We start from the raw sequence: 14,709 nt of genomic DNA on the forward strand, positions 1-14,709 counted from the left end.
GGGAATTTCTTTTTTAATTCATTCGAGAACTTACATTTACGTTTCGGTGTAGCTGCTCAAGATGAGGGTAGGTACATGAGCTTTGCCTGACGTAAACAAGGACTACTGACGTGCAGACTGACCAATTAAATGTTTACAGAGAAGGTTATCGACCAATAACGGTAGCTCTACACTCAGACCGTCCAATCAGAAGATATTAGGCTACTTCACCACGCCCCCTTCTCACTCAAGCGAACCAATCGGAGTAGGGGAGGGCGGGACTAGTTTGTGAACGCAACGCTTCTCGAAGTTCTACGTAAGCTCTAGAAAAACAACATCCTGGACGTTTGTGAAATTCCGCCCGGACATTTTTTTAAGTCTAAAAAAGAGGACGTCCGGGTAAAAGAGGACGTCTGGTCACCCTAGTGTTGATTTAATAGGTGTTTAACACATCAGACATTTGGTCTCCAGCACCAACACTATGAACATGTCTGAGACTGAACCTAGGATATGTTTCATACCACACCATTTTGAATAACTTGTTTGCATCTGAACTATATGTTATTAGGCAAAATATGAGATGAAAAATGAGATGAAATTCTGCTTTAAGGGGTTTTCAGCTAGGTGTCAATAACACCCCTTTAACTGTGGTAAAATCACTTTTATTTGATAGTTCTCCACACACAGCAGTCTGTATCCTGACCTTGTCAGATTCGTAGTTAGCCAGTCTGCAGCTGAGGTCTGCATAGCCCCAGGCAAAGGTCTTATTCCAGGCAGGAGGCACTAGCACTTTGTTCTGCTCCACGGCTAAAATGCCCTTATCAGTGCACACTATCTGACCCACTGGCTCCTTCAGCTCTGCAAAGACACACAGACACACACACACACACAATGACAGCTCATTGAAATGCTGCTGCTTCTACCAGGATCGAATTCTATTGCTCTCAGTCAGAGCAATTCAGTCACATTTCAAAGCCTTGAATAAAACGGCGTAAAGAAATAACACCAACTGAACCCTACTCAATGGACAGACAAGTTGGGGGAAAAGACAGTTTAGAAAAGCTTAGGCAGCTGTGTGGGGTTTGACGTAACATTAAAACACGCTGAACAAATACCCTGTCAAAAGTACTGACATTTAGAAGACGTTTAAGAAGTTTTATCTCTGTCTAAGTCCATCCCAAAATACCTTTAACAGGAGCGAGAGATGGGCGCAGGTTGTCCAAATGGTGGAAGAAGATTTTATCCGTATTGGAGCTAATGGAGGCTGGCATGCTGGGGATCTCTCCATTCAACTTACTGCGCACCCGCTTTGGAGGGTGGGGCTTCTTAAACAGCTGCAATGTAATAAACACATGCAGAAATTAATGAAGGCATAACAATGCAAGACAACACTATTTCCATAAAACATCTGTCGATAAAGTGTTGACAAATAATGTAAAGATAATATACAACTGTGGTTGTTCAGGATGCTCAAAGCACCCTGTAATTTGTCAGAAAGCCAAGCTGCATATTGCAGACGTCTGTGTTATTATCTCAGAAATGATTACCAACCAATTTACTGTACATTCATAAAACACACGATCAAGCAGGACTTCTACTGTGAGCAAATCCATATAATCGAGCACCTGTTTGGGGATCTGGCCAAAGTTGTTGATGAAGCCAATGGTGGCCGTTTCTTTCAAAGGATCGTTGATGTTGTAAATGTCCACCTGACCCTCGTAGAAAAGGTGGTGGAACACATTGACAGCCTCTACGGCCGGAGGGCCTTGCTGTTTGAAGCCGAAGATGAGGTCGATCCATTCGTGTAGGTGGGCACTGACATAGTCACATTCCAGCGCCTGACAATACACAGTGGAAAGACATTTTCAAACACAGCTTTGCCTTTATCTGCTGCTCAGAGTCTGTTAGAGGGGGGAAGGGGAGATCTGGGAGATATGTGTTGTAAAGCAATCTGTGGAATTAACACTTCCTCTATAGGAAAATAAAACATGGCATTTAAATCAGTATCGGCTCATTTTAGTTGAACTATCGTTTAAAATACTTTTACAGCACTGTCCTGAAATCCATGGGAAGGGGGAGGTGTTTTCCTGCACTCCACCAAATGTTACATAGTGCAGTTTCTGCAGTGCTGAGCCAGGGGTATCAATGACAGAGGCTCTATTCCGTCAGTGGAGCGTCAGTTTTATCAGTTTTGATTTAAAATGCAAACTTTGAGCATGGTGCAAATGGTGCATATGTTTAAAGTCACTGTGTGTAAGCACTGCGAAGGTTCTCACCTGTCTGTGGACCCTGATGAACTCTCTTGGATCTCCTTTGGCCCAGGGAGGCAGGATCACGTCTCCGAGCTTAGTACCGTTCTGTTTACTTCCTGCAATTATCAACAGGTTTACATTAACTTTTGTGTTGAAAGAGGAACTTTGACAGTAAGACCTCCTTCTTCCTGCCATTCATTCTTTTTGAGGCCATTTAAGAAGCACTGCCACAGGAAGAAATCCTAAATTCCTGGTTTATACAAACTCTTGTCGGAGGAGGAACTTTGATAAATGACTAAGGCTTTCCTCACCTAAGTCGAAGTTGTTGGAGTTGAGCAGGAACTCCGGGAGGTAGAAGAACTCTGGGATGAGCTCCTTGACATCGGCCATGTTGTGCTTGGAGGCCGAGAGCCAGGCTTCTCGCACGCTGTGGAACATCCGGTCGGCTAGATCAAAGTGGCCCCCCTGCGGTCAGGCAGATGACAGCCTTCACAAACAAACTCAATGCTTCATCCTCTACCAGAGACAAGTCGCTGTTGATAAGGCCCACATGCAGGCTTCCCTCTCTGCAAAAATCTGTCAGAGAGCCTGAAGGCATCCTGACTTATGGTTGTTTACATTAGGAAATAGAAACGCTGTTTTTCTCCCAGTGCAAATGCAAATATTTCCTGAGCGAAAGGAACGCACCATTATGGCACAGGCAGGTGGTCTCGAACTTGTTCATGAAGCACTGTGGAGAAGAACTTGAGTTTGGATAACGAGGGCAGTTTATGGAAAGTTTTTACAGACTACACTGGGTAATGATGAATAGTAATAGAACTGCAATAGTCAGTTTAAATATATAAACGGCTAAACTATGCACTACTGCCTAAACTCTGACGTCCTCTGATGTCCCTTCCCATCTGTCCTCTGACTAAATCCAACACACAATTAATATTCACTTATTATAAGAGGGAAATAGTGTCCAAACATATGCAGGCACCTTTCTGAATGTGCACATAAAAGCACTGCCAAAAAAAAGGATTTTGTGAAGCAGTTGCATGACCACAAGGTCCCCAAGACCAAAGCCAAGCATTGGCTCCTAAAGTCCTCCAGTTGTGGAGCAGTATAACTGCGTTCTCTACAGTGAAGGAGCTCCATTAGAAGTCTCTGAGACGACTTGGGAGTGTGTTTTGTATTAATCATCCAAAATGAGCAACTGATGTCACTAATGCTCTCTGGGCTTAATGCACAGCACCACTCACCTGTAGCCTGAGGAAGATCTGAGTAAAGGGCTCCATTCTCACTAAGTAGGAGGCCACAATCATAGCGGAGGAGTAGTGTGTTCCATAGTGATATGCTGGGGTTTCACCTTAAAAAATTATACAGCGTACAAAAGAATTACTGAGAGACAGCCATTTGCACCAAAAGTATTTCTGATTTTTTTCCCCCTCTTTCAACACAGTCATGTCTCCATTTTAATCAGTGCACTATTCACAGTACTGTGAAAAACGTATTATTGACCTATTTAGTAGTCGCAGAACTGTTAAAACCACAACAAACTGTCGTGAAGCTGTAATTAATCAAGAAAAATTGGTAAAGCTGAAACAGAAGATAAAGTGAGGGACATGGAGGGCCACTAAGAGACAGTGAGGGACAGTGAGGGACACAAAGAGACAGTGAGGGACATGGAGAGACACTAAGAGACAGTGAGGGACAGTAAGAGACAGTGAGGGACATGGAGGGACACTAATAGACAGTAAGAGACAGTGAGGGACAGTGAGGGCCACTAAGAGACAGTGAGGGACATGGAGAGACACTAAGACAGTGAGGGACAGTAAGAGACAGTGAGGGACACTAATAGACAGTAAGAGACAGTGAGGGACAGTGAGGGCCACTAAGAGACAGTGAGGGACAGTGAGGGACAGTGAGGCACAGTAAGAGACAGTGAGGGACAGTGAGGGACACAAAGAGACAGTGAGGGACAGTGAGGCACAGTAAGAGACAGTGAGGGACAGTGAGGGCCACTAAGAGACAGTGAGGGACAGTGAGGCACAGTAAGAGACAGTGAGGGACAGTGAGGGACACAAAGAGACAGTGAGGGACAGTAAGATAAAGTCCTGCCAGAAACACAACAGACGATAGCTTCATTTACGTTTGGTGTACATTCCACATAACCGCGTACGTCAGATATGCACCTACCATTGGGATCCTCCCAGTCTTTAAATCTCTTTTTGTATTGGATCAGTCGGTCATCGGTCTGAGCGCCCATGGGCTTGGACAGGTTACGGAATGTCTTTGGATTGTTTAGATCCAGCTCCTGAGGATTCATCAAAGACGATTACATTCTACCCACAGGTATTTTCTACTTAACACGTAATCAACATGTGCAGACTAACTTTCATATGTTTGTTATTGCTTTGTCTCAGTAGACACCTCTGTGGACCGAACAATACCTCAGAGTCGTAGTCTGCAAGGATCCAGGGGAAGACGGGGTACTGCATTAAGTCGTTGTAAGACCTGCCGGCCAGCGTGTTCAGGTGCATTAAATACTGGAAGTTGCTAATCTCCCCTCTCTGAATACACAGGAATGTTCAGTTGAGAAAACAGCTTCAAACAATGCTTAGTTTACTGTAGTTCAAACAAGTAAAAGTGAAATCAAATTCAGAAAAAAATACCCTTACTCTAAACGCAGTTCATGAACCAAGATATGTCAGATGTATAATTTAGACGTAGAATTATGTCTTTAGTTTTGTGAGTTTCCAGTTAGTGTCCTACTAATAATGATGCTCCAAAACAAACAGCATTTGAAATCACAGAAAACATGTTTCTCACTTTTCCCATCAATGGAAGTATTTGAAAATTCAGACACATCGCTGCTAAACTATATATTGATTTATATCCCTTTTACCTCCCATCGTTGTGTTACAGACTTCTCTCCAACCAAAGTGCTGAGAAGGCCAGACCTAGAGAAGAAGAGAATAATTGAAGCAATTCAGTGAGTCATGCAAAGTCATGGCGTTGAATTATTTATCGGTGTGGAATGTGGGGGATGTACCCTTGCTCTACGCTGGTGTTAGGCCGCTGTCCTGAGACTGATTCTGAGCTATCTGCGAGCGAGGGAACAACTGCCAGGAACCTTCAAATAGAACAGTCAAGGTACATCAAGATCTGCCAGATCGAACAGGCCAGTCGTAGGAAGTCAACAGCAACAGTTCCTTCACACATTTTTACCTCTGATAGACTTTGTTCCTAACTCCCTTCTGGAAAGCCAAGAGATAGTTCCGCCCATCGCCTGAAAACACCTCCACTGCCATTGGCTACAACATGGAAATCAAGAGGAAAGAGAAAATGTTTAACGCCATGATTAAACACTGAAACTGCCTGGAGATTTCTATTAAAGAATTCAATTAGGCATCAGCTAACTGTTAGCTTAGTAGCGTGAATGGGACTAAAAACCGCAGCTAAAACTCCTCACCTGCAGCAGGTAGCGGCGCTTGTGCACCTCTTTGATGTCCTCATACGCGAAGATACTGCAAGTCCTCTTCAGCTGACTCTGGCTTTGTCGAGCTCCTCTGGGGATAATTGGCTCATGCATGCTAGGGCAGTCAGAAATATTAGTCAGCACTACATTCGACGACGATTTTTAGCAGATATGCTACAGTTCGACTTATGATTCGGTTCCTTTGGGACTTACCCTTGTAGCTCTAGTTCAGAACGACACTAAAGTTATTATTAATGTGAGGCTATGCTAATAATAAACAAAGCAGTATAAGGTTAAATTCTCACTTGGCGGGAAGTGTCTCGATGTCCCTGATTTCTCTGGTGACTGTCATGGTGAAGCCGTCGATCACGTAAAAGTGTTCTTTTCCAAAAAGAAGCAGCCCCTCACTGGTGTCCAGCCCTTGCACACGGGCACACCGGTACATGTGCTGAATCTAGATGCACACAATGCAAGAAGTGGTTTAATATATATATACACACACACACACACACACACATTTTGAATTTGATGCTTGCAACCAATTAAAAACCAAAATGAGTGTGTCACAAAACTGCTGTGTCACACTATTACAGACAGACGTGGATTTCATATCTGTGGATCCAAACAAACTATTAAGGTGGTGTGTTTTTCAGGCGATTACAGGCTTGTGACTGAGGCTGACAGTTTAGGATTTATGTTCAGACGCAGGACAGACCTTCTCTCCCTCCTCCAGCAGGCGGAGAAGGGTCGTGTTGTCGGTTTTCTGCTCCTCATCCATGGCTCCAGATTCGAGCAGCTCCTGTAACTGCTCCTGATTGTCCTCATCGCCTCCGTCAGCTGTGGAACGTGAGCGCTTCAGAGGCGCTTTCACAAGACCTGCACAAGCAAATACACAGTTAATCCAGACCTTTCAAACCCAGAGTCTTCTCACAGTGAAAGAATGGGGAAAAAACACCTTTGGATTTTTCAGATCTGAAGAGTGAGTTGAGCTCAAACCTCTCAAAGATGAAAGCTTATAGTACTATGTTTATTTAATGGCAACCAATTCGCCACTCTATCATTCCTTGCGTGGTTGAGTCTCGTTTTTTCTTCATCTTTAAAAATGTGTAAGTACAGTTATAAAAAGTCTTTTCCCTCCTTCACACTTCCTTTCTTTTACTTATCCATTTCTCATGCAAGTGGATAATCGTACAGCTAATCTCCTCAAAAATATCTTTAGCCCAAAGGGGGGTGCCAATCACAACATTTGAACTGCGTTAAAATAGTTGTTTGAATGAATATTTACGGCACATTGAAGAACATAACTGGGTTTCAATGACACATTATTCACTTTCAGTAAAGAATATCTGCAAAACATTTTAAAAGACACTGATCCTCACCTTTGACCCTTGCGATTGTGTCCTCCCCGTGCTCAGGCTCCTGTTGGGTGGTCTCTCCCTCTGTACTTTGCTGAATGGAGTGTTGGTACATACCCGGATTTCCAGACAGTAGACGCATGTAGTACTCCTTACTGTCGTAACTGATGGCTCGCCGATAACGCAAAGGCTTCTAAGTAGAAGAGTAAGACAGAAAAAACCTCACAAGTCAGGTAAATATATAATCTAGGAGGAAGGCAGTAGGGTGGTGCCTACAAGTTAAAAATGACAGTTATCGCTATTTGTTTTATTAAATCACTCAGTATTAAAATGCTCAACACTGACCACTGTTTGGAAACAATTAGAATAACAACAGAAACACTCAGAAGAGCTTGCAGTTGAGCAGTTAATAAGCAGTAAGAGAGTTGTTCAGAACAGTGTATCAGGCTTCGGAATGAAATGTTGCAAGTAAACACTCCATGGCAACTGTTTAATATGCCGTGCAACTTATCAGACCACTGAGAGAGAACACTGGATTACAGACCATGTAGTAACAACAGGCAGTGGAACAGCACCCGGATAAACTTGAGTAACTTTTTTTGGCTGTGAGTTAGCACAAGTCCATAGCCATTCTTCAGCATCAGGCAAGTGCTTGTGTAAGTAAAGCAAAGCCATCTTATACCTGGATTGGGACGTGGCTTGTTGCCCCAAGAAGGGGCACTGGTGGAAGATACTGACAGGAGGGAGAGGGTGTAAGGTAAATGAGGAATAAAAAGAAGGTATTTTAAAACTCTTCCCCACTGGAGTTTCTGCTTCACTGACATGTAGAAAGCCTTAATAATTTGAGCAAATGAGGCCATTCACTGCAGATTAACAGCCTGTTCGCACTGAAATCTGTCACAGACTTTAGGTCAAGTCTTCAAGCATGAATGATGGTTTAGCTAACACTTGACATGGGACTAAAGGGCTGGGACTGTGGTCTCAACAGTGATGTAGTAGCGATCCTTGGGAAGACATTTAAAAACGCTGAAAGCTGAAATGAACGAACGAATGAATATAAAAATGACTCACCACCTGAGAGCTGTTGTTGGGCTCGAAGTCAGGCACATAAGGATAGTGGATATAAAACATATCATTGCGGACCATCTTCTTCCTCATTCGACAGGGTCCCTCGGTCATGTCCAACTGGAACTTATCCAGGTGGGAGCCAATAGGAGGACCCCAAAGACCCCTCTCTCGCAGTAACTCGTACTCAATCCCAGCCCATTCATCAGTAACATACTTCAGTGCATTCTGCTGCCTCTAGAATGAAGAAGAATATCATGTCAGAACGGTTGGAAATAACTATTATCCATCATATTATATTCAAAGACACCCACAACTTATTAAATTGGGCTCATAATAACTAACAATTCAGCCCTAAAAACAACAATATTTGTATGTAAACATTATCCATAATGCCACCAATATATTCACGTCAGGTTTAAACCCAGCTGCTTGTGGTGTATACGTTCCACACGTTTAGAGGCAATGATTGTAGATCTCTTATTAAAATACATCTGCTGTAAATACAATATTAGGAGCTGAAATTGTAACAAATTATAGTTATAGTTTATCACATGCCTATAGTTGATATTGTAATGTGCTGCTGACTAGGCTCTTAAAAATGGTGAAATCAGGGTATTCACTAAAATTACAAACCACAGAATGGTGAAATAGTGTTGTGCAAAAAAGGGCACCACTGAACTGACCACTGTTTGAAGTTTGAAAGCCTGATGTCAACTGAATGTTTATAAGGTTTTTCAAGGATATAGCTTTGATGGAATATAAACTGCAGCTAAAGCCTGTCATTTTTACTCCATCTGCTTTGGAAGAGGAAATTGGACCTGAATCTGTGTCCACCAAATCGATACAGTTTCACTCTAATTTCAGGGGTCAGCCCAAGTCATTGCTATCAACGACAACTCGATTTTTAAAGTGAAACACACAGAACTGAGGTGTGTATGTGGATTTGAGAGTGTGTGAGCTTTAGTGCCGTCGTCCCATGCTACTAACCTCTTGATATTCTTTGTACTGCATGGCCACCAGGTCCCGAACCACGGCAATATGAGTAAACATCCACTGGAAGGTTTCCTAGAGAAGGTAGTAACCCCATATTAGACTGAATTTTACACTACAAAACAAATAGGAATAACTCCCATTAACTTAAAACTGCTCCCACAGAACTAAGGCTAGCATAATAACATCATCCTTCTGAGAATGATGATGTAGCTTATTAAATAAGAGGTATGCGTGAAAAATGAGAAGGCAAGATGTCCAGTCACTGAAAGAATAAGAGAGGAGTGTAATTTTCTGCACCTGTGCAGAGAGGTTGTTTTTGTTCATGCCGCTCTCTTTCTTGTTGCGGCGAGCACCGGTGAGTTTGGAAAGGCCAAAGCCACTGCTTACACGAGAGAGTTTGGACTGAGTCACTGGAGCCACGGTCTCACCCCTGCTGATACACTTCTTCTCATGAGCTACACCGGAGAGACAATAAAACACAGATTTTTAGATTCAGCTGTGAGCAAATATCTGGACACAAATAGACAGTCATTATGCTTCGTTGACAACTTCTCCTGCTGTTAGCTTGTTAGCTCACCTAGATGGTTCTGCCAGCTCTTGGCAGCCGGCTCTTCCAGTGCAGGTTTCGCAGTGCTGATGTCCACGTGCCCTCGGTCATTGACGGGCAAAGAGACTTTGAAAATGTCCTCCAGCATTTGCCTCTTACTGTGCATCAGCTCCGTCCACACACGGTTTACCGCCTTCAGCAGCAACTGACGACCTGAACCGGTTTCATACAAGATCAGTCAAATGGAGTAGTCTTCAACACAGTACACTTTCCCATAACCAAAAGCCTTAATACTTTAAGTCTAGGAGTGATAAGAGGAATAGAGACGGACCCTCGCTGACGTCCTGGCTGTGGGGAGCGTCGGACTCGTTCTCTGATGGAATCATCACGTGCCAGGTGGTCATCCGGGCTTCAGCCTCCAGCCCAAACCCCTCCACGCTGCTGAAACAGGGAAAGAGCCCTGTCATACACCTGCACATGAATGTGATGCAGCCCTTGGGGAATTTCTGACACTTTATGAACTACAGTTCAAGTGCAAAAACTCTGAAGAATGTTCTATAGGTTTGTCCAGTTTTATATAAAGCATATATAGATAGATAGCATATCGTCACTGTCCAATTAAAAACACGTATCTGCCAAAATACTAATATAACAGACAAAGGAAAAACCTGAATACGCACAGTTTACCACAATCTGAAGTGTTTGATTTTGGCATTTAGACTGAACAGTGCTATGTTGTTGTTTATAATGTATATTATAGGGGTATAACTATTTGCAGTTACTGTGTTGTGCAAGTGAGAGACCACCATTCATTTATATACATTTCTAGTCAAACAGCGATTACATAATCCATATTTCAGCATCAAAAAATAAAGAATTCATAAGTGATCTGTAAAAGTAGGCATGGTTATACATGCTGTCTGGTCTTGTGACAATTACAGGGAAGGGATTTAACTAACAGACAGTTCCTAATGTCTCCAGTGTGTCTTTTAAATGCTGTAAATATTTCTTGGGCTAATAATACAATTTGTCTTTTATATATTGCTAAAAAAAATATATATATATATATTATTATGGTCAAGGATAGGGATGGCACAATACCACTTTTTAGGTCCGATACAGATACCGATATTTGCCGATACCGATACTAATCCGATTTTTTGAAAAAAATGTTTTCCAGCAGCGTTTGTTGATGCGAAACAGTTTTCTTCTTAACATTCGAGGCCTTGATAAATTCTGTGTACTCCTTTCCGTGGTGTTTCTGTAAGTGTTTCATCATGTTCATGGTGTTAAAGTTCCCAACACTGCTACCACCTCGTGAGACAGTAGCACTACACAAATTACACTCGGCGGTCTTGCTGTTTTCTTCATTGACTGTGAAGTAACTCCACACTGCTGACGTGTTTACAGGCCTCTCACAACAATCGCTCTATCACATGACGCCTGCCGGTCCTATGAGAAAGTGCTGCATTGGCTTATGGCATGTTGCAAATTTCACCCAAAAAACATTTTTTTTATATATATTTAATGGACCCAATTGCATTTTTTTCCTTTCCGATATCCGATCCAGCAATTTAATCCAGAATCGGACTGATACAGATACTGAATATAGGATCGGCGCATCCCTAGTCAAAGATGGATGTTCCTTTCCCAAAGCTTTAGTTAAATCAGACTACCAGTCGTTACCACTGGAGAATTACGACAAATTAACTAGAAATTAGTCACCTTTTGGTCCAATTTGAATAAAATATAACCTGATGGCCAAATTATCAGAAGTCCCGAATGACTACACTTGAGTTTTTTCGTTTCTGAAGCAACTAGATTGTCTCTTGTCTACCACAGGTGACAGCTTGTACTGTTAATCTGAAGGTGAAAGCTTTGTGGCTCTAGCATGTTTTACAAGGAACTAGAAAGCCCCCATATCTTCTAATAATTTCCATTGTGAAAATCTGGCATTTTGTTACCATTATGGATTATAAGTGGATTATGTAATTACTGAAGTAAATTAAGACTGGCCTTTCACTTTGGAACAGAAATGTATTTCAGCCACAAATCCCTTCTAAACCAAGGTGGCGAACTTCAGACATGACAGGTTTGGCTGACAGGCTGTTTTATGTAAGGGTAGTATTACATCATTTGTTTTTTCACCAAGAAATTCTTTAAAGATGTAACACAACACAGCGCATAAACAATCCTGGACAAAGAGGGTCTCTGAAAGTCTACTTTCAGGTTCATGCCACCTAACAGCCTTTATTACATAAAAATAATCGTAGCTACACCTACACATTCATCCGTAACAATGAAGCTTGAATGTAATAAGCATTTGGTACAGCAGGATAAGAGTTAACAAATAATCAATAAGAGGTCACTATGAATCTAATCACATTCATGGATTTTTCTGTGTGTCACTAATCAAAGCCCAACCAGGCTCTAAGACACACTAATGTGATTTTTCAGTGTGATCAGGATTGTATTAGAGGGAGAGTTATGGTTCCACTAAGAGCTCATTTCCCAGTCTATCTGAAGGCAGGGCTCTGAGTCAGCCTGGTTACAGAGTCCTGACAATGCAAGCCTCCGCGTCAGGCTCTTCTGTGCCAACATGAGTCACACACACACACACAGAGAGAGAGAGAGAGAGAGAGAGAGAGAGAGAGAGAGAAATAGAGAGAAAAATAAAGACAGAGAGACAGAGACAGAAATAGAGAGAGAAATAGAGAAAAAAAAGAGAGAAAGTGAGAGAGAGAGAGAGAGAGAGAAATAGAGAGAGAGAGAAAGAAAGAAGGAGAGAGAAATAGAGAGACAGAGAGAGAGAGAAAGAGAGAGAGAGAGAGAGAGAGAGAAAGAAGGAGAGCGAGAGAGAGAAAGAGAGCGAGAGAGAGAGAGAGCGAGAGAGAGAGAGAGCGAGAGAGAGAAAGAGAGCGAGGAGAGAAATGAGATGAGGCAAAACGCACACACCAGCAAAGATAAGCACATTCTGAACTTAGAGAATACGGCCACCACAGTGCAGGCGTAAACGAACACAAGAAAGCTCATTAATAATGTTTAAATATAAGCTCTTTCAGCCCATCTTTATTTTTACCAACTCAAACTCGATGTCAAACAAAGCAACAATCAATCAATCATAGCTCGTCACCATAGTAGCATGTCAGGCTTCACCAATATGAAAGATGTATAAGAAATATAAATGTTATTCAAAAGCTCTGATAAGATTTGATCGCTGGTGTGATAAGAGTGTTAGTTGTTAAAAGTGCACTATGAGATTTTATTTTTATTTTCTAACTTGCACAAATCGACTGCACACATTGTTATTTAAGCAACTGCATCAATATCGGTGCATTCAGAGCTTGAGAAAACCTGTGTGAAAAACTGCACTGCAGCCTGGAGGGACTCTCTCGGAGGGACTGTCGTTGTTGTGACTTGCCGGCTTGGCCACTGGAGGTCGCTTTGACTAACGCACTTGTGCTTTGGCTGGAAATCGGGACGCACACCTTCTGTGGGCTAAATAGGTGGGCTACAATTACAAAGACAGGAATGCTGGTGAAATTGTCTAGAGTATATTTAACTGTGATACCCTGATTACATACATTTTAAACTCTACCAATGGTCATCTGAATTGGCTTTGATTTCAGTAAGAAACAAAATCTGCTGGACACATTTTTAATATTGTAATGCATAACTGATATTATAATATAACTAATATTAACTAACATTATTTTAAATGATTAATTATTTAACTCATTCATTCATTATCTGTAACACTTATCCAGTTCAGGGTCGCAGTGGGTGCAGAGCCTACCTGGAATCATTGGGCAGAAGGCGGGAATACACCCTGGAGGGGGCGCCAGTCCATTACAGGGCAACACACTCGCACATTCACTCACATACTCACACCTACGGACACTTTAGTCTCCAATCCACCTACAAACGTGTGATTTTGGACTGTAGGAGGAAACAAGAGCACCTGGAGGAAACCCACGCAGACACAGGGAGAACACACCACACTCCTCACAGACAGTCACCCGGAGGAAACCCACGCAGACACAGGGAGAACACACCACACTCCTCACAACCAGTCACCCGGAGGAAACCCACGCAGACACAGGGAGAACACACCACACTCCTCACAGACAGTCACCCGGAGGAGACCCACGCAGACACAGGGAGAACACACCAACTCCTCACAGACAGTCACCCAGAGGAAACCCACGCGGACACAGGGAGAACACACCAACTCCTCACAGTCAGTCACCGGGAGCGAGAATCAAACCCACTAATTATTTAACTATTAATTATCATTATTTTATTATTTTAAAGCCCTGTACAATAATCAAATTTACTATGATGTGAATGTCATGAATACTTCATTTATCATACAATAAATATTACATAACATGCTCAGAAACCAAAGGCACTATTTTTTCTTACTACATCTTAAGTCTCCCTCAGCTGTCTCTAGGCTCAAAAAGACATACACAATATCACCTTCCCTCCTCAGCCCTGCTGTTTATTCTGCAACCAATCAAGAGACAGCTATCTCACCTCCCTGAGTGCAGGTTGATGAAGCAGTGGGCAAGACAGGCCACAAAGTCTTGGTCGTGATTTCCAGGGCCCAGCACCAGGTTACGGTTTACTGTCAAAACCCGGAGAGAGTCCAGCAGAGCCACCTGCTGAGCGACGGTCTTGTGAGGTCGTGAGAGCTGGTAGAGGATGGTGCGGTTCAGACAGTGGTAGATAGAGTCCAGAGAAAAACCCTGAGAGCGGCGCTTTGACTGAAAAAACACACAAATGAAAAACAAGGAGATGGAGATTTACTCACTGCTGGTGGTAAGCCCTTTGAGAACGCTACTGCTGGGATATAGTTGTGCAAGAAAAAGAGGGCAGAGCGTTAGAGACTAACGCAAATCTCATGAAATGGTTTGGCTGCTAAATAATGGCACCATTATTTTCTAGTGATGCACTGCTATGAAACCTTTTGCTCAATATATGTTTTTGTCATTTTAATTGCCACACTACTGTGCAAATGGTATAGGGACCTGAGAATAAAGCTAATTA

At 42.5% G+C, this 14,709-nt stretch overlaps 1 protein-coding gene across 8 annotated transcripts in view; it reads right to left on the bottom strand.

Annotated features, from left to right (window-relative positions):
* The window catches only part of LOC136676233 (WD repeat and FYVE domain-containing protein 3), a 100,256-nt gene that overhangs the window by 8,825 nt on the left and 76,722 nt on the right, over positions 1 to 14,709 (bottom strand). For 6 of the 8 annotated variants that reach the window (XR_010796266.1, XM_066653084.1, XM_066653085.1 and 3 more), the window contains 21 exons: positions 14,197 to 14,426; positions 9,989 to 10,098; positions 9,688 to 9,870; positions 9,408 to 9,565; positions 9,105 to 9,182; positions 8,121 to 8,351; positions 7,074 to 7,242; positions 6,410 to 6,570; positions 6,000 to 6,148; positions 5,689 to 5,809; positions 5,445 to 5,530; positions 5,269 to 5,349; positions 5,122 to 5,176; positions 4,667 to 4,786; positions 4,413 to 4,530; positions 3,476 to 3,582; positions 2,543 to 2,696; positions 2,256 to 2,347; positions 1,605 to 1,817; positions 1,166 to 1,313; positions 683 to 837 (listed from right to left, as the gene is read on the bottom strand). Coding sequence is in view for 7 of the 8 variants with exons in the window: in XM_066653084.1 (XP_066509181.1) it covers positions 683 to 837; positions 1,166 to 1,313; positions 1,605 to 1,817; positions 2,256 to 2,347; positions 2,543 to 2,696; positions 3,476 to 3,582; positions 4,413 to 4,530; positions 4,667 to 4,786; positions 5,122 to 5,176; positions 5,269 to 5,349; positions 5,445 to 5,530; positions 5,689 to 5,809; positions 6,000 to 6,148; positions 6,410 to 6,570; positions 7,074 to 7,242; positions 8,121 to 8,351; positions 9,105 to 9,182; positions 9,408 to 9,565; positions 9,688 to 9,870; positions 9,989 to 10,098; positions 14,197 to 14,426 (2,919 nt within the window). In the remaining variant the exon portion in view is untranslated. The remainder of the gene's footprint in view (positions 1 to 682; positions 838 to 1,165; positions 1,314 to 1,604; positions 1,818 to 2,255; positions 2,348 to 2,542; positions 2,697 to 3,475; positions 3,583 to 4,412; positions 4,531 to 4,666; positions 4,787 to 5,121; positions 5,177 to 5,268; positions 5,350 to 5,444; positions 5,531 to 5,688; positions 5,810 to 5,999; positions 6,149 to 6,409; positions 6,571 to 7,073; positions 7,243 to 8,120; positions 8,352 to 9,104; positions 9,183 to 9,407; positions 9,566 to 9,687; positions 9,871 to 9,988; positions 10,099 to 14,196; positions 14,427 to 14,709) is intronic. The other 2 variants (XM_066653086.1, XM_066653081.1) reach the window with 1 other exon arrangement.

The sequence above is a fragment of the Hoplias malabaricus genome, chromosome X2 (genome assembly GCF_029633855.1).
Source record: "Hoplias malabaricus isolate fHopMal1 chromosome X2, fHopMal1.hap1, whole genome shotgun sequence".
In the NCBI taxonomy this organism is placed as follows: Eukaryota; Metazoa; Chordata; class Actinopteri; order Characiformes; family Erythrinidae; genus Hoplias; species Hoplias malabaricus.